The sequence below is a fragment of the Mizuhopecten yessoensis genome, unplaced genomic scaffold (genome assembly GCF_002113885.1).
Source record: "Mizuhopecten yessoensis strain PY_sf001 unplaced genomic scaffold, ASM211388v2 scaffold716153, whole genome shotgun sequence".
In the NCBI taxonomy this organism is placed as follows: domain Eukaryota; kingdom Metazoa; phylum Mollusca; class Bivalvia; order Pectinida; family Pectinidae; genus Mizuhopecten; species Mizuhopecten yessoensis.
The window spans coordinates 131595-150771 of record NW_018479974.1 but is presented as its reverse complement, the minus strand read 5'-3'; the positions used below and the strand labels follow the sequence as shown (position 1 = coordinate 150771).

General features: G+C 36.4%; 1 protein-coding gene across 1 annotated transcript in view; it reads right to left on the bottom strand.

Moving 5' to 3' along the window:
* The window catches only part of LOC110441864, a 44338-nt gene extending 28631 nt beyond the window's left edge, over window positions 1-15707 (bottom strand). The window contains exon 1 of the mRNA XM_021485146.1: window positions 15350-15707. Within this exon, the coding sequence (XP_021340821.1) occupies window positions 15350-15454 (105 nt within the window). The 5' untranslated portion in view covers window positions 15455-15707. The remainder of the gene's footprint in view (window positions 1-15349) is intronic.
* Between the last annotated feature and the right edge of the window lie 3470 nt (window positions 15708-19177).

Sequence of the window (19177 nt, the reverse complement as noted above, 5' to 3'; positions counted from 1 at the left end):
CTGACCTAACTCGGTAAATCAACATTTCTAGGTTCTTATCTGAACCTAACAGCAATTCTTAAAAATGTCGGCCATTTTTTCAGGACCAGGTCACAGTGACCTAATTATGAGAAACTGCAGTTCCTAGTTCATTTCTGAACCAAATGACACTTTACAATAATGTAGGGCATTTTTTTAAAAGTAAGTCACAATGACCGAATTTGATAAATTAACAGTTCCAAGTTCATTATTGAACCTAATAACAATTTTTTTAAATGTAGGTCATTTTTAAAAGTGGGTCACATTGACCTAATTTTTGGAAACAACAGTTCTAAGTTTATTTCTGAACATAATAATATATTTTTATAATGTAGATCATTTTTGTCAAAAGTAGGTCACATTCACATAATTATGAGAAACAACAGTTTTAAGTTCGTTTCTGAACCATATGACAATTTTCAATAATGTAGGGCAATTTTTCAAAAGTAAGTCACAATAACCGAATTTGATAAATCAACTTCTAACTTGATTTTCTGAACCTTATAACATTTTTTTAATGTAGGTCACTTTTTCAAAAGTAGGCCATAGTGACTTTATTATGAGAAACAATAGTTTTCAGAACATTTCTGAACCCAATGACAATTTACAATAATGCAGGTGTTTTTTTTTCAAAAGAAAGTCACAATGACCGAATTCGATAAATAAACTTCTAACTTCATTTCTGAACCTTATAACAATATTTTATAATGTAGGTCATTTTTCAAAAGTACCTCGCAGTGACCTTATTATGGGAAACAGCAGTTCAAAGTTCATTTCTGAACACAATGTCAATTCACAATAATGTAGGGCAATTTTTCAAAGGTAAGTCACAATGACCGAATTTGATAAATCAACAGTTCTTAGTTTTATATGAACCTGAAAACATTTTTTATAATGTAGGTCATTTTTCAAAAATAGGCCATAGTGAGTTTATGACGAGAAACAACAGTTTTTAGTCCATTTCTCAAGCCAATGACTTTTTCAATAATGTAGGGCAATTTTCAAAAGTAAGTCACAATGACATTATTATTGGAAGCAACAGTTCAAAGTTTATTTCTGAACCTAATAACAATGTTTTCATAATGTAGGGTATTTGTTTTTTAAAATAGGTCAAAGTGATCTAATATTTTTAAACCAGAATTATGTGCATATTTCTGAACCCTATGACAATTACTATGTCAAACATTGAGAAGTAGGTCACCGTGACCTGATTTGGTCGGACGATGGACGCAAAGGTACGACCTGAGATCATTTAGGTACTTCGGACATTTTGAGGCTCCGTTTTCCACGGTTAATTTTCAACGGGCTACATGTGAGAAACTGATCTCTTACAGGGTCCATTTTCAACGGAAGAGTCAATTTTCAAGACTCTTTGGTTCTATTTTCAAGATTGAAAACTAACCACATTTCCATTTCCACGGGGGTCCACTTTAAACGTTACACCGCCAATAGATGATCTGATTCAGGATTACCGAATATAGGTTTACAGTACTGAGGGGCTACAGTGAATAATAACTGGAGAACATGTGTTATATTTTGCAAGTACACCCATGTGCTTAAGGAATCTGACATTACAACACATACGGTTTACAAGTAAACATTTAAACCTAAGTGAAATCGTAACTTTTCATTATTTCTGTGAAGTTTTAATGTTGTTATGTGCATAACAAATATATTGTGGTAAAATATTACAATTCCGTCCTCATTCAAACAAAATGAATATGTGTGTGGTTCATTAGACGATACATGCTCTGTATATCCAGTGGTGAATATCATAAGACCAGCGGATATTTTATAAAATTTCAAATTTTGTTTCACGACTCCTTTTCTGATAGATTAGAATAATTACTAAGGCAATTTGTTTCTTTGTCTTTTTTCTCCCTCAGTTTTCTCATGTTAGCTGAGAAACTGCTGTTAACATTTATGTTTAGCTGATTTGCGGCTGTAAATTAGTTGTTTACAGATAATGCCGTTACCTTACTGTTACAAATGTACAACTACATTAATCTAAAGATGAAGGTGAGTTTATTGAAAACACGTTAAGTGCTAGTGACAGCAAAACATGACACCGAATGCCTTATATCTTAGGAAATGCCCTTTTCTGTTTTAATTAAAACAATAGTTTTCGACCAGCGTTGAAGTGTAATAGCCTCATCCTATGTGACAATGAGTGTGGGAAATAAAAGTAAAGCAAGACCAGCGAAAGTTTATACAGATTCACAAAAATGTTAATCAGACTCTTTACGTTGGAGAAATATCTTGAGTCAGCAATAAGGATTCATAGCATCACCGTTTACATGTTTGTACTATTGTTGCCTTTTTAATGATAGAAATGACTATCAGCTACTTTTAATAGCAGTATTTCTTAATGACTAATTGGTTGGAAATGTTATATCGGTATTCAATGTTCCTTTCACAGACTAACCATAATCAACCTTCAAAGGTGTTCAGGAAACATGTTTGACTTTTTTATGGTGAACAGGTCGTAGTTGTGTGACCTGAAAATTTATTTTTAACATTTAACAAAATGACTCATTCATTCACAATGAAAAGTCGATCATATTTACCATTGAAGACGTTTTTATACAGAAACCTTCAATTTGTAAAAGGTCGTAAGTGACAAATGTGGCCCATTTCTTTCCAAAGATATCGCCTAAGTGTTATAAAATGTTGTCAGTAAATGGAAAATTGTATTTATTTAGAATTTGAATTAAATACGTTGGGTCGTAAGTGTCTGCTTATGACATTTTAATACTGTGATGTCCCATATCATACAATTAATGAATCTATAAAACACTTGAAGTTTCCGATACAAAACGTAAACAGAAATGCATATATATATTTCAATTCCTACTCAAGTTGGACTCAATGCAACTACCAAATGTAACTTGTTTCATTTGCCGATGAATTTGACCAGATTAACATTGCCTGTGCGTATGATTTGCCGAAGGGAGATAACTTTTGACATGTTTAAACAAAGAAGAAAACATGCACTTGATGAGATTTTGCATTTTTACTGAAGCTACACAAGAAATTGTTCAATCAATCAAAAACGATCAATCAGCAACATATTATCAGCTATAACGGTTGCTAGCGGTAGTGACAATTCATGTACTGCCCTAGACATTTCCCCTCCAGCTACCCATTCTGCCTCTTGTGTCAGTACTAACAGAAAACAACGTAAGGACGCAGGATCCAAATCGGATCACTTTTGCAAAAATACTTTAAAACCAATAAATGTGTCAACAGATCAGTTATAACAATTATGCAGCTTTAGAATAGATAGCCGTGCACAATTTTGTCGTCTATAGATGATTAGTTTTTAAGTTCAGATCGAGCTAGTAAAAAGATGGTTGCCATAGACTCGCAGCGGAGAATGAGCACCCACGTCTAGACATTATTGTAAAACATCGGTCCCAGGTTTTTCGCAAAATATTCACCTTATTTTCATCAATTAACTATGAATGTGTTCTACGTTTTTAACTGTATAGATGTGTAATACATAGGAGTGGAAAATGTATGGAACGAACCCCACGCAAAAGTGAGTAAATATGGAAAAAATGAATCCATTGTGACCGAGAAAACGTATACGTGGTATGTGCGGGCAATCTGTCAATTCTTTTACTTATGTGAAAAACATTTGATATTTACAAAACATCTATGGAATCATGTGGCTAAGATGGTTTTTGAATAGAGACATTATAGTGAAAAAACTTTACAGTCGGCTGAACCCTATGTGTATAGTGTCGATACATGTGTATTGCCGTGCACGCACGACGGACTATCTGTGAGCACATATAACCGCATACTAAACGTAAATGGCGGAGAAGAGGAAAACTGTATCAACCTCCAGTTTTATTGATAGGGACAAAGTTATTACAACAGTAAAAAGGTCGTCAAGCGCGGAAAAAGTTCGGACAATCAAGCGACGCTACATACATTCAAAATGGACGCGCAATTAAAAAAGTTCAGTGCCAACATGATGACAAATTTTAAACTCCTAGAAGACGAAATGAATGACATTATAGAAAAACTATCAGACATGAGGATAAGTCGCAGCAGTTTAAAACAATGGCCACTAAGGAGGACCTGGAAGTTGTGAAAAGGTGTATCATTGGGGAGTTCAATCTTAAAGTCGAAAAGCTTGAGTTTTCACTCTTGAAATGTCATACGACGCTATGACAAAGCGCATAGAGTATCTGGAAAAAAAGCGTAGAGCGAAATGAAGATACAGTGGCTGAAGTCGGCTTTACGGCAGAGAAGGCTCAGTATGACATCAACGAGCTCGAACAGTACACTAGTAAGTCAAGTGTCCGAGTATTCGGCCTGGCGGACGAACAAGACGAGAACATAGTTTCCTGAAATCCGATCTGAACATGGATATCGAGAATACAGATATTGACGTACATGTAGCTCACAGCTTGGGCAAGTAGAGATCATATAAAGCCAGACCTATCATCGTCAAAGTTATGTGTCGCCGTAAAAAAATAGAATGTATCCAGAAACGTCACAAGCTCAAAGGAAGGGGTATAGTTATCAGAGATGACCTTTCGCGGGAAAACCAATACTTGATGGATAGTTTATCATTCGATGATCCGGTCAGCGATAAATGGAGTGACAATGGTAAATTATACGCGAGGCTCTCTGCAGTCGTAATGTTTATTTTTGTTGTTGTGACATAACCCGTTATGTGAGTTATAAGGATGAAGGTATAATTATATAACACAAAAGAGTGCGAGAGAAGTGTGATTGACACAAAATGTACAAATTCGTCATACATCATATGTTTTATATAAGAACAAACAAATAAACCGTCAACGTGTCGAGTGTTATTGTACATGTGTGTACTTATGTATGTCATACCGCATTGTATACAGGAAGTGAAACTTGCACCTAATGCTAAATGAACTAAAAACAAGGTTATTCAAGTAACACTAATCGACCATGGTACATTATATACTTATTAGTTAAACGTAGTATATCTGAAATTACTCTTAAAATATCCAAATATCAATTGAAGATATGGACAAGGTTAATCGAATGCACCTTAATCACACCATATGATACGTTATATATTAGTTAAATATATTACTTTGTGGATTTCCGGTTGCGTACGCAACATGTAATGGCTTGAAAATTTGCAGAGGAAGAATCCAGTAATGAAATCGACTATCTATCATCGCAACTTGTGAAACACATACCTTTACACAATGCATATAACAAGTGCTGGTATTACTAGCGTCAACTAGAACTAGTCAGAATCATTTTTTGCGAAAAATATTGTAATAATATGCAATAGACTGTTTTTGGTTCCCCTTTACTTTCTATTACTATCTATATTGTAAATACCTATCCCGTAATATATTATAATTAACAAAGGCTAAACACAAGGTACGACAAACGTGACTCCTTGTTATGATGGTGAGGATAGCCTCTCCTCGTGACATTCACTGACCACTCGTCATGCCGTTCCGGGCCTCCCAACCCTGTTCATCGAGATGGACATAACAACCACTACGCATGAGCTAAAACGGTTCAATAATTATATAGATAGGAAAAGGACACGGATCTCTCGCCGAAAGTGGACATACTTTTTGTAACGGACAGTAAAGGACGTTACCTCAAGAACAATGCAAGTGATTTGAATATAAACCCAGGGCACTTACAATGGTTCTTTTTAGTCCAACTGGGGCGCTCCGGGGGACATGGAACTATCAAGGCGGAAGACGAGGTAAGGAAGGTTTCGAATTATTGTCCAAAAAACTCCCAACATTCCCGACATCCGGCAAAGTCTTATTCTGGCATGGTACATGTGATATATCCATCAAACAAGGCCAACATCTATTCCCCAGATACATGAATGAGCACCAGCTAGAGAGTGACACTAGGCAACAATTCACAGGAATACAACAATCAGTGTCGGGTAACGGTACCCGTCCATTGTGATTCCATGAAACGCCACCAATGTCCATAATTAGATCGAACAAGCTAAGGGAGTATGACCATTGGGAAGCACAGATAGCCCAGAAAGAGGACCATAACATAAATGAACATGTACGTGTATATAATAGCATAGTCAGGGAATTCAACAGATCGTCCGGGTTCGAATCGCCAAGGTTCGAGTTGGACCTGGAGAGGGTACGTACCAGGAAAAGGAAAGGAGCTAACGTCGGTGTAAAAAGCTTAAATTTCAACCTGTTAGCAGACGGCATACATCCCTGCAACACAACTGCCAAACACTGCTAAGAATTTTTGAAAAGGTGTCCATGTTCCAGGAGGACTGTGGTTAAGTAACAACTTTTTTGGTAACTAATTACATGTGTAATGGTGAGGACTGTCTCGCCTTACCAGAATATTTCTTACCACTAATAGAATACCTTCACTGGACACCCAACGGACCCGGTGTATACCAACTAAGGTAGCCTGACTTAGATGAGTAATGACGAGGATTGCCTAGTCTTACTTAAAATCAAACTACTACTTATATCACCAATAAATTAAACACCTAACCCAACCAGGGTATACCAACAGTATGGCGACCAACACTAACCAACAAAAAGTTGGGATTATGTTAAAACCCAGCAACCTTAAAACACCAAACGAGACCGGGAGAGCCTCCAAACGTTACAGGAAAGAGTCGGGAGATAAAGAAACTTGTAACAGATGTGACAAACAACTGGTCAATGGCTCGATCATTTGCGACGGGTGCAAACTGGACTTTTGCCCCAAACATGAAGGTATGTCTGAATGTCTGAAGCACCTCTAGGTTGTATAATGAGAGGAGAAGCAGACAACCTTAGATGGGCATGTAAAAGCTGTGAAAACACTCTACCATGTCTAGAGAAAATAGATGCTACCCTTGAGGCACTACAACATTCCAACAATGAAAGATTAAACAACCTTGAAATTAAATTCGATACATTGGAGGAAAGAATAGATGTCAAAATCGAAAAGGGGCTACAAAAGATAAGAAAGAGTGTCTATTCAGACGTGAAGGACGATATAATAAACGATCTTGACACACGTGTAGTCGCTTTAGTTGAGGAACGCTGAAGAGAAATACAGGACAGAAGAAGTCGAGACAATAACCTTGTATTGTTCAACGTTCCGGAAAACGTACAGAAGACGACGCTGCACGAAAAGAACAGGAGAGGTGGATATCAGAATAGTCGCCAAAAGTATAGAGATTGAAAATATGGACTTGACAACACACTTTCGACTGGGAAAAAGGGAGGAAACAAAAACACGTCCACTCAAAGTTGTACTCAACGGTAAAAAGCACAAAAAAACTACTTCTTGAGAAGGCTAGCAACATCCTCCGGAGCGCCCCAGTTGGACTAAAAAGAACCATCATATCGAGGGATCTCACCAAAAAGCAACAAGAAGAACGTAGGGAAAGATATGCCAAGAAAAAATCCCAACTCAAACCTGTAGAGCCCGCCAGCCCAATTCAACGAGATTACTCTGAGGTTGCCACCAGCATAATCGATAATATCGGTACCCAGAGAATCGTGTCAGTAGAACAATATGCCAATATCTACAATGATGACACCCACGACGACGAAGCGACCAGAGCCCCTCCAATCCCAATATCACCCAACGTCGACGGATACTAGGACCACTGTTTTACCAGCACCAGCACCAAGACTAGCAGATATGTAAATACCATGAAATTTGTATATGCAAATGTGGACACTCTAACCAACAACAAGAAATAAGAATTGGAAAACATTATAGATCAGGAGGGAACTGACATCATCTGCCTGACTGAAATTTTCCCCAAAAACCCTATCCTACCTCTAACGGAGGAAAGCTACTCGTCTAATAATAGTCGGAGATTTTAACTATCGAGAGATCAACTGGGATCCACTGGGAAACCATGAATACCACAGTCAATGTTAGCCACCCTGCATCTATTTATTTGGAAAATATACAGGACCTTTTTCTTTTCCAATGCTTCGAAAGGGAAGGGAATGCACCCTCCTTGCTCGACATCATACTTGTTAACAAAGAAAATATGCTAAACAAGAGCGATGTAACCTATCTCCCCCGTATAGGGAAGGGTGACCACATCATCATGCCTTTTAAAATTAACTGCTATGTCGAAAATGAGCCATCAAATGCACAAACAACTAGAAACTTTCATAAGGGTAATTACACTGCAATAGAAAAGGATCTTGCACAAGCAGACTGGTCTAAATTTAACAACTATCTCAACACCGAGGAAGCTTGGAACTGTTTTTTTGTTAACCTATCAAATATTGTAAAGAAACACGTACCAGAGAACAAGCGATTCCGAGGTAACTCCAAGAGACCACTCGACCACAAGACCATCGAATCAATCCACAGGAAACATAAAAAATGGGAAAAATACCTCCATTGTAAGACAGATCAAAACCCGAACAATGCAAGCAAGCAAAAAAACGAGGTTACAGCTAACAGCAGGCGATCAAACTCTGTACACGAACATAAACTGGCTGACGAGATCAAAATCAATCCAAAGAAATTCTGGAAGTATGTGAAATCAAAAAGGAAAACAAAATCAACCATAAACCATAAACAGACTGGAAAAAACTAATGGAGAACACACACAATCTGACCAAGAAGCTGCGGACACATTGAATAATTACTTCTCCTCAGTTTTTGTCGAAGACGTGACGGATGGACTCCCAAACATTACTATGAAAATACCAAACACACCACTGAACAGGATCGAAATAACTGAAGAGCTTGTACAAAAAGCAATACAAAAGGTCAATCCCAACAAAAGCCCTGGGCCTGACGGTCTTTATCAGAAATAAAGATGCCGTTATCACTGTTTAAAAAATCACTCCAAGAAGGAAAATTACCGAATGCTTGGAAGGAGGCCAATGTAACACCTATCCACAAAAGTGGCTCAAAAACGAAACCTTACAACTATCGTCCAATAAGCCTAACTGCTGTGGCTAGCAAAATTCTACAACGAATCATCAGGGATAAACTTCCTAACAAACTGCCAACACGGCGTCAGACCGGGTAGATCATGCACAACCAAACTACTAGAATCCTTGGAAGATTGTATGGTAGGGCTAGACAAAGGGGAGAGAACTGCTGTAGTGTACCTAGACTACAGCAAAGCCTTTGACAAAGTGTCTCACAGAAGGCTACTACATAAACTCTCGAGTTTCGGTGTGGAAGGCGAAACCCTCAACTGGATAGAAGACTTTTTGAAGAACCTAAAACAAAAAGTAGTAGTGAACGGTTCAGAGTCAAGTTCAATAAACGTCACGAGCGGGGTCCCACAGGGGAGTGTGTTAGGACCAATACTCTTCCTAATATATATCAACGACTTCCCAGCTAACATTTCCAGTACTACAAAACTTTTCGCAGATGATTCAAGAATCTATAGAACAATTAACAGCAAAGATGATACAGATCATCTCCAGTCAGATCTTAACTCAATCTGTGATTGGACCGTCACATGGCTCATGAAACTCAACGTGGACAAATGCAAACATCTCAACATTGGACAGACGAGGGACAATCACCAATACACTATCAAGCAGGATGATCAGATACACAATATATGTACAGTAGACAGTGAAACAAAACCTCGGAGTCATTGTAGACAGCAAGGCAAAATTTGAAAATCACATATCAACCTCTGTATCAAAAGCCAATAGTAACCTAGGACTTATCTTTAGAACTTTTACATTTATGGACAAAAATATGTTTTTATCACTGTTCAAATCTCTCGTCCGGCCACACCTTGAATATGCAAGTGTTGTCTACTCACCATATTTGCTAAAAGACATCAAACTACTGGAAAAGGAGGGCAACTCGTCTAGTTCCCAGTCTAGCAAACAAACCCTACTCGGAGAGATTGTGCCACCTAGGATTACCTACTTTAGAGTACAGAAGACACCGAATTGACGTGATCCAAACATACAAGATCACTAAAACCCAGGATTCCAGAACAAGAGGGAACAACAAAAAGCTTTTTAAAAAGAGAACCAATAGACAATTAAACAGCTTTAGCAACAGGGTTGTGGAGTCCTGGAATAGTCGGTAAAACCATGTGGTATATGTACCTAGTGTAAATAGTTTTAAACACAGACTCAACAAGTTTTGGTCTGAACAACCCTGTAAATTCAATGCCTCCTGCTATACGCAAGATCCAGTCAGATCATTTAATATCTTAACTCACCTTTTAACTGTAAGATTTCTGGATTTTAATTCCTCTATATCAATACGCACCGGAAGTCGAGTATCAGTACAGGAACATTAAAATGCGCCGCAAGAAGCTACCTGAAGCTTTCCATTGGTGTCGACAACTATCATCGACTACTTCTTAGAATATTTCAAAATGTCCAAATGTAAATGGAAGATAGGAAAAAGTATAATATTGAATAGTTTAATATTGTACTTAGTTATAAATACGATGCATTAATTTCAATGTACACGCGAGTGCATGTGTATACAGTTTAGACAAGGTTAATAGAACGCACCTTGCAATCACTGTCACACAGAAGCTTTTGTTAAATATATATATATGGCGACGTGAGGTTGTGGAAGAGTGAATGAAACGTATCATAGCAGAAAGGTGGGTGTTAGTTCCATTATCTCTTAAACTTATATTTTCCATATGTGTTTATATGTATTATGTATGTCCAACCCCATTCCTGGTGTTCTCCCATGTTGCAAACCAACGACTATTGTGATTTTAAAATACACATGGAAGTTTTAACAATACTATCTGCCAATTGCCAGGGTCTTGGTGATATAGCGAGACAAAAAGACGTATTTGCATACTTGAGAAATAAAAATTATAATATATATTTTGTCTTCAGGATACACATTTTACAGCAGAAAAGGAAAAATTTAATTCGGGGTAATTGGGGTCTTGACTGTCTTTTTAATTCCTACAATTCAAATTCTAGAGGGGTTGCCATTCTTTTTAACAACAACTTTGAATACAAGATTTTAAACACTATAAAAGATGACAATGGGAATATTTTAGCTTTTAACATCCAAATAGAAGGTGAAAAACTTACACTTATAACTGTATATGGTCCTAACAGTGACAGACCAGATTTTTATGAAACAGTGGGAAATATTTTAACAGATTTGGGAAATTTTCAGTTTGTTATATGTGGGGATTTTAATTTAGTTATTGATCCAAAATTAGAATGTGACAATTATCGGCAAATAAATAACCCCAAGGCCAGAGATAAAGTTTTAGGACTTAAACAAGAATTAGGTATGATAGATACTTTTAGAGAATTAAATCCGGATACAAGAAGATACACTTGACGTAGAAGAAATTCATGTAAACAGGCAAGATAAGACTACATTTTTATATCCGATGGACTGCTCCTAAGTTTAACTGCTTAGTCTATTGAGCCAGGATATCGCTCAGACCATTCCATATCAGTTATAAGTTTAAGCTTCACAAAATTTCAAAAGGGGAGGAGGTTATGGAAATTCAATAATTCATTACTTCAAGATTCAGAATATTTAAATGCCATTATATCTCTAAATGTGAACAGTAAAAATCAGTAAGTGGTACCAATTTGCATTATGGACAATATTGAAGATGTTTCTTTGGAAGACTTGATGTTTGTAATTAAAGTAAATTGAAGATATTCAGGAACTAGAAAGGGGACACTATCAAGTAATATTGAGTTAAACAATATTGACATAAAAAGAGAGAATTAGAAAACTTAAGAAAGCATAAATTAATGGGCAATATGATACGTTCACGAACAAAATGGATAACTAAAGGAGAAAAGCCAACTAGGTACTTTTGTGGGCTAGAATCTAGAAACTTCACCAGTAAAATGATTCCAAAGATAGAAAAAGACGATGCTATAGTGATTTTAGAACAGACAGAAATTCTAAATGAAACAAAACTTTTTTATGAAAATTTGTACAAAAGAAATACTGCCATACAGGATGTAAACTTAGAGGACTTGTTTGATTTATATGATATACCTAAATTATCTCCCCTAGAATCATTATCATTAGAAGGACAAATTACTATATCTGAAATGGCAAAAACAAAAATGAAAATGAAAGATAATAAAAGTCCTGCTTCCGACGGCTTTAAAGTATTTTGGAAACAACTTCATTGTCAGGTCAATCAATTTTGGTTATTCAGTTTCAGAACTGTCAGTTACTCAAAATCAAGGAATTATAACATGCATCCCAAAAGGCGACAAACTCCGTAATAAACTAAAAAATTGGCGTCCATCACACTTCTCAATACTATTTATAAGATGGCATCCGGCACGATAGCAGAAAGACCAAAAACTTTAATAACTAAATTAATTAGCAACAGTCAAAATGGTTTTATTACAGGTAGATATATTGGAGAAAATACATGTCTTATTTATGATTTAATGCATTATACTGAAGAAAATGACATACCTGGTCTTCTATTGTTAGTTAATTTTGAAAAAGCTTTTGACTCTGTGTCTTGGAATTTTATTACAAAAACTTTAAATTTCTTCAATTTTTGACTATCACTTATTAACTGGATCAACCTTTTTCATCTTATGTCCTGAAATTTTATCGATTCTATTAAGAAATAATTCAGATATCAGCGGCATTGTTGTAAATAACAAAGAAATTCTTTTATCTCAGTTTGCTGATGATACGTCTGTTATCCTTGACGGTTCAGAAAAATCTTTAAATGTAACGCTACAACAACTTAACAATTATGCCAGAATTTCAGGCCTTGAAATGAATTTCACCAAGACCCATGTAATCTTGATAGGCAGTTAAAAATATAGTAATAATAAATATACAACAGAGCACAATCTTTTGTGGGGAAGTACACGTTTTAATTTGCTAGGCATTGAATATGATGTTGATTTACATAGAGTAGTTAAATTAAACTTTGATAAGAAACTTGTTAAACTTAAATCTCTCATAAGTTCGTGGAATAGAAGAAATCTCACTCCAATAGGTAAGATATTATTAAAACATTGCTAATTTCACAATTTAATAATCTTTTTATAGCTCTTCCAAACCCACATGACTCTTATATATATACATAAAAGAAAAAACATATCATACAAATTTTTGTGGTGCGGAAAGACTGATAAAGTTATACGTGATGTTATAATTAAGTCATATGAACAGGGTGGTTTGAAAATGATTCATTTAAAGTCTTTCATAACAGCACTAAAGGCAACGTGGGTACGGAGGATCTATAAATAAGATGCTAGTTGGACTTTCGTTACTGAAAACTACATTGATAAGCTGAATTCATAAATTGAAAATTATATGTGAAGAATGTAAAAATACATTTTGGAAAAACGTTCTAGAAGCATTGTAACAAACAATAGTGTCGTCCAGTATATATAGTGAAAAAATATGTGAAAATCCTTTGTGGTATAAACAATAAGCCTGTTTTCTGTACAGAGTGGTATAGAAAAGGAGTGTTTTTTTTATATCTGATGTTATTAAAGAAGATGATTCTTGTTATAATTTTGTAGAATTTCAACATAGATATGATATTAGGTCCAAATTTTTAACTTTTCACAGTATAATTAGTGCTATAAAACAGTTTATAAATAGTAAACAAGAAATCTTTGATTTAGAAAAGAGTATTTGTTTACCTAATATACCTTGAAATCTTAATGTTATATTAAGGAAGGCTAAAGGGGCACAGGATATTTACGCTGTTTTAGCCCAAAATCATACAAAACCTACGTCACAAAAGAAATGGTTTACGGTTTTTTAACATTCAGGACAAATTATAGATTAAGATGAAAGTCATTCAAGGTCAATAATATTTTCAAACTTGATGGCCAATTACCTCGCCGTGTTATGTATCAAATAGTAGGACTGTAGACCTTGTAGAACTTTAGAAGAAATTGTTTGAAGTCATTATCTTGAAATAGCACATATGAAGTTTGACCCCTGAATAACTCAAAACTCGACCTGGTAAACTCAAAATGTTTTCTACCAAAAATGTGCGCGTTTGTGTTGTCCATATCACACCTGAATATAAAGTGAACCTATCGAACAATTTTCGAAATATTCTTGATTAAAGAAATTTTAATTTTTTAAACATTTGACATTTGTGACCTTAATTGTGACCTTGATAGTTGATCAATGTCGACCCTTTTTTTCAAACCTGATACCCAAACATCTTAGCATCTTAAATATGAAATATCAAGACTCTAGACCTTGTGGAACTTAAGAAGATGATTTTTTAAGGTTGGTACCCAATATAGTGCATTTTAACTTTGACCCCTGCCGAAAACCGGAAGTTGACATATTTTGTTAAAACAATATGAAAGAAAAAGTTTGCTCTTGCCTATCTCTATATGATATTTAAAGATCAACTTCGTGCTTGATATCGTTAACGAAATATGTTGGTATAGGCTGTTAACCAATCAGAGTTCGTGGCGGCCATCTTGGAATATATTGCTCCAAAAAGTAACATAAGTTCGTAAGGACCCTAGAGGAATACATGTACCAATTGTGGTTAATATTGCAATGGCAGAATTGGAGAAGATCGTTGAAGTTTGTAAAAATAGTGTCGGATTTCAAAAAAATAAAAATATTGTGACTTTTGACACAGCAGCGAGCGTTTTTATTTAACTTTTTTTTGAGATAAAGCACTGACAAAAAAGTTAGCCCCGAAGATGATCTACATATAATATAATTGCATCAATTCTGTAAATTAAATCGTTTTTGAGTAATGGTCATTTTAAAATTTTAAGGTATGACGTCATGGCGGCCATATTGGATTTTTGACCTACTTGAAAATGTCGCAATGACACCTTCAGATATAGACCTACAACACACTTTTCGGATTTCAAACTTATCTTTTACCAATCAAAAGATAGACTGGACAAAATATGGAAGAAGAATAAGAAGAAGAAAAAGAAGAATAAGAAACATAACAAAAACAATAGGTCTTTTCACCAGTTGGTGAAAAGCCCTAATAAGAAGAATAAGAAGAAACATAACAAAAACAATAGGTCTTTTCACCACTTGGTGAAAAGCCCTAATTATCATTATACAATAAAGAAAGGTTTGCAAAACCACACTCTTACGATATAATTCATGCAGTTCAATACAGTAAATGTATTCTTACTTTCTCTATGCCCCCTACGCAGAAGACACAGAGGAAACCATCGCCTCTTCTGCAGGGTTGTACACACGTGATATGCTAGTTCAATGGAACAATACTCAGATAGCACTCCAGGTAAAGAGAAAAGGTCAGATTTATAGGATCACATGAAATAGAACAGATCATGTTTATGTGAACGCTAGTTAAAGATATAGCCATGTTAGTGTTTGATAGGTGAGAGTCTATCCTGTACAACAATACCTTACAACCCTCACAGGTAGCGGTGCCGTAGTGAACTCCCATCGCCTTCCCCGTACATATACGACACTTCCCGAATGGAAACGAGACCGATTCATCCGTCATCATTAGTCCTTATTAAGAACCTGTTAACGTTGGTAAATCCTTATACCTCTGTTTGTCTGTCAAAACGAAAGTCTCCAAAGAATGTATATATACACGAACAAATGTTTCTACAGGCAAAATGTTGCAAACAATTCCTCCAGGTGCATGTTACATCTGTATATTTAACCTCCAATGCGTGCGTGAAATGTTGTAGTACCCTGGTATCCAAGGCCACACAACTAGAACACGTGATGCTAATTCGTTTTCTACCTGTTAAAACGTGTTGTGTGCACTAAGCGTGTATAACAGACAAAAACCAACACTCTGTGCTAGTCATGTGCTGGATACGGTCACGGCCAGTGATGCTATTGTATGTACATCACATGATTCTGTGAAGCATTCAATTTGTTCACGTGATATTTCAATCACGTTTTTGACAGACATAAAGCCAAGCTATCTACACGGGAGTAAAACATACCAAGTGATGACAAAGTTGTCTGTGGAAAGTCCCGATATAGAGCGTGAACTGGGCTTTTTATATATCATTCATAGGATTGGAAAATATCTTTCATAAAGGGGGTAAAACACCATTAACGAATCCTCTATATTGCGGTTATGTATAATTCTTTCCTAACAAGTTGTTGTACGTTATCACATCTATCTCACTTGAGTAATTTTGTATTATATTTCTTGACTTCCCCCTTATCACCGTATGTCGCGTAACTCCAGAGCTGTTACCTTACTCACATCTGAAACACTACAGATTTTATTAGGCTGTTAGCATGATTAAAGTTTCATATTACTGTAAGATTGCGCAGCTGTACTATGACGTATGGATTATTGTAGATCCCTGAACTCGGCGATCGTAGTTGGTTTTTGAGTCGCTTTTGCCGTCATGGAATGCTCTCGAGCAAGTCTAGCAAGGTTGTTTTAAGACTCTCCTTGAAATAAAGTTATGTTGTGTTATCAACGTAACCTTGTCCAGCGTATGTGTTCCTGTGTTCTTGTGAAGTGTTATTTAGGTGACTTTGTCCAGTGTACGTGTTCCTGTGTTTTTGTGATGTGATTTATTTACGTAACTTTGTCATGTGTACGTGTTCCTGTGTTTTTGTGAGTTGTAATTTACGTAACTTTGTCCAGTATATGTGTTCCTGTGGTCTTGTGGGGTGTTATTTACGTAACTTTGACCTGTGTCTGTGTTCTTGTGAGGTGTTATTTACGGTACTTTGTCCAGTGTACGAGTTCCTGTGGTCTTATGAGGTGATTTATTTACGTAACTTTGTCCAGTGTATGTGTTCCTGTGTTCTAGTGAGGTGTTATTTACCTAACCTTGTCCAGTGTATGTGTTCCTGTGTTCTAGTGAGGTGTTATTTACATAACTTTGTCCTGTGTATGTGTTTCTGTGTTCTTGTGAGTGGTTATTTACATAACTTTGTCCAGTGTATGTGTTCCTGTGGTCTTGTGAAGTGTTATTTACGTAACTTTCTCCTGTGTACGCGTTCCTGTGTTCTTGTGAGGTGTTATTTACGTAACTTTGTCCAGTGTACGTGTTCCTGTGGTTTTGTGAGGTGATTTAATTACGTAACTTTGTCCTGTGTGTATGTGTTCCTGTGTTCTTGTGAGGTGTTATTTACGTAACTTTGACCAGTGTACGTGTCCTGTGTTTTTGTGATGCGATTTATTTACGTAACTTTGTCATGTGTACGTGTTCCTGTGTTTTTGTGAATTGTTATTTACGTAACTTTGTCCAGTATATGTGTTCCTGTGGTCTTGTGGGGTGTTATTTACGTAACTTTGACCTGTGTCTGTGTTCTTGTGAGGTGTTATTTACGTAACTTTGTCCAGTGTACGTGTTCCTGTGGTCTTATGATGTGATTTATTTACGTAACTTTGTCCACTGTATGTGTTCCTGTGTTCTAGTGAGGTGTTATTTACGTAACTTTGTCCAGTGTATGTGTTCCTGTGTTCTTGCGAGGTGTTTTTTACGTAACTTTGTCCAGTGCATGTGTTCCTGTGTTCAAGTGAGGTGTTATTTACATAACTTTGTCCTGTGTATGTGTTCCTGTGTTCTTGTGAGGTGTTATTTACATGACTTTGTCCTGTGTGTGTGTTCCTGTGTTCTTGTGAGGTGTTGTTTACGTAACTTTGTCCTGTGTATGTGTTCCTGCGTTCGTGCGAGGTGTTTTTTACGTAACTTTGTCCAGTGAATGTGTTCCTGTGTTCAAGTGAGGTGTTATTTACGTTCCTGTGTTCTAGTGAGGTGTCATTTACATAACTTTGTCATGTGTACGTGTTCCTGTGTTCTTGCGAGGTGATTTTTACGTAACTTTGTTCAGTGCATGTGTTCCTGTGTTCAAGTGAGGTGTTATTTACATGACTTTGTCCTGTGTACGTGTTCCTGTGTTCTTGTGAGGTGTTGTTTACGTAACTTTGTCCAGTGTATGTGTTCCTGTGTTCTTGTGAGGTGTTATTTACATAACTTTGTCCTGTGTATGTGTTCCTGTGTTCTAGTGAGGTGTCATTTACATAACTTTGTCCTGTGTATGTGTTCCTGTGTTCTAGTGAGGTGTTATTTACATAACTTTGTCCAGTGTACGTGTTCCTTTCTTTTGAGGTGTTATTTACGTAACTTTGTCCAGTGTATGTGTTCCTGTGTTCTAGTGAGGTGCTATTTACGTAACTTCGTCCAGTGTACGTGTTCCTGTGTTCTTGTGTGGTGCTATTTACGTACCTTTGTCCAGTGTATGTGTTCCTGTGTTCTAATGAGGTGTTATTTACGTAACTTTGTCCAGTGTATGTGTTCCTGTGGTCTTGTGAGGTGATTTATTTGCATAACTTTGTCCTGTGTTCGTGTTCCTGTGTTCTTATGAGGTGATTTATTTACGTAACTTTGACCAGTGTATGTATTCCTGTGTTCTTGTGAGTTCCTGTGTTCTTGTGAGTTCTTATTTACATAACTTTGTCCTGTGTACGTGTTCCTGTGTTCTTGTGAGGAGTTTTTTACGTAAGTTTGTCCAGTGTATGTGTACCTTTGTTCTAGTGAGGTGTTATTTACGTAACTTTGTCCTGTGTACTTGTTCCTGTGTTCTAGTGAAGTGTTATTTACATAACTTTGTCCTGTGTACGAGTTCCTGTGTTCTAGTGAGGTGTTGTTTACGTAACTTTGCCCTGTGTTTGTGTTCCTGTGGTCTTGTGAAGTGTTATTTACGTAACTTTGTCCTGTGTGTATTTGTTTCTGTGTTCTTGTGAGGTGTTATTTACGTAACTTTGTCCTGTGTACGTGTTCCTGTGTTCTTGTGAGGTGTTATTTACGTAACTTTGTCCAGTGTATGTGTTCCTGTGGTCTTGTGAGGTGATTTAATTACGTAACTTTGTCCAGTGTATGTGTTTCGGTGTTTTTGTGATGTGATTTATTTACGTAACTTTGTCATGTGTACGTGTTCCTGTGTTCTTGTGAGGTGTTATTTACGTAACTTTGTCCAGTGTATGTGTTCTTGTGTTCTTGTGAGGTGTTGTTTACGTAATTTTGTCCAGTGTATGTGTTCCTGTGGTCTTGTGAATTGTTATTTACGTAACTTTGTCCTGTGTATATGTCTTACTGTGTTCTTATGAGGTGCTATTTACGTAACTTTGTCCTGTGTGTGTGTTCCTGTGTTCTTGTGAGGCGTTATTTACGTAACTTTGTCCAATGTATGTGTTCCTGTGTTCTTGTGGGGTGTTATTTACGTAACTTTTTTCTTGTGTACG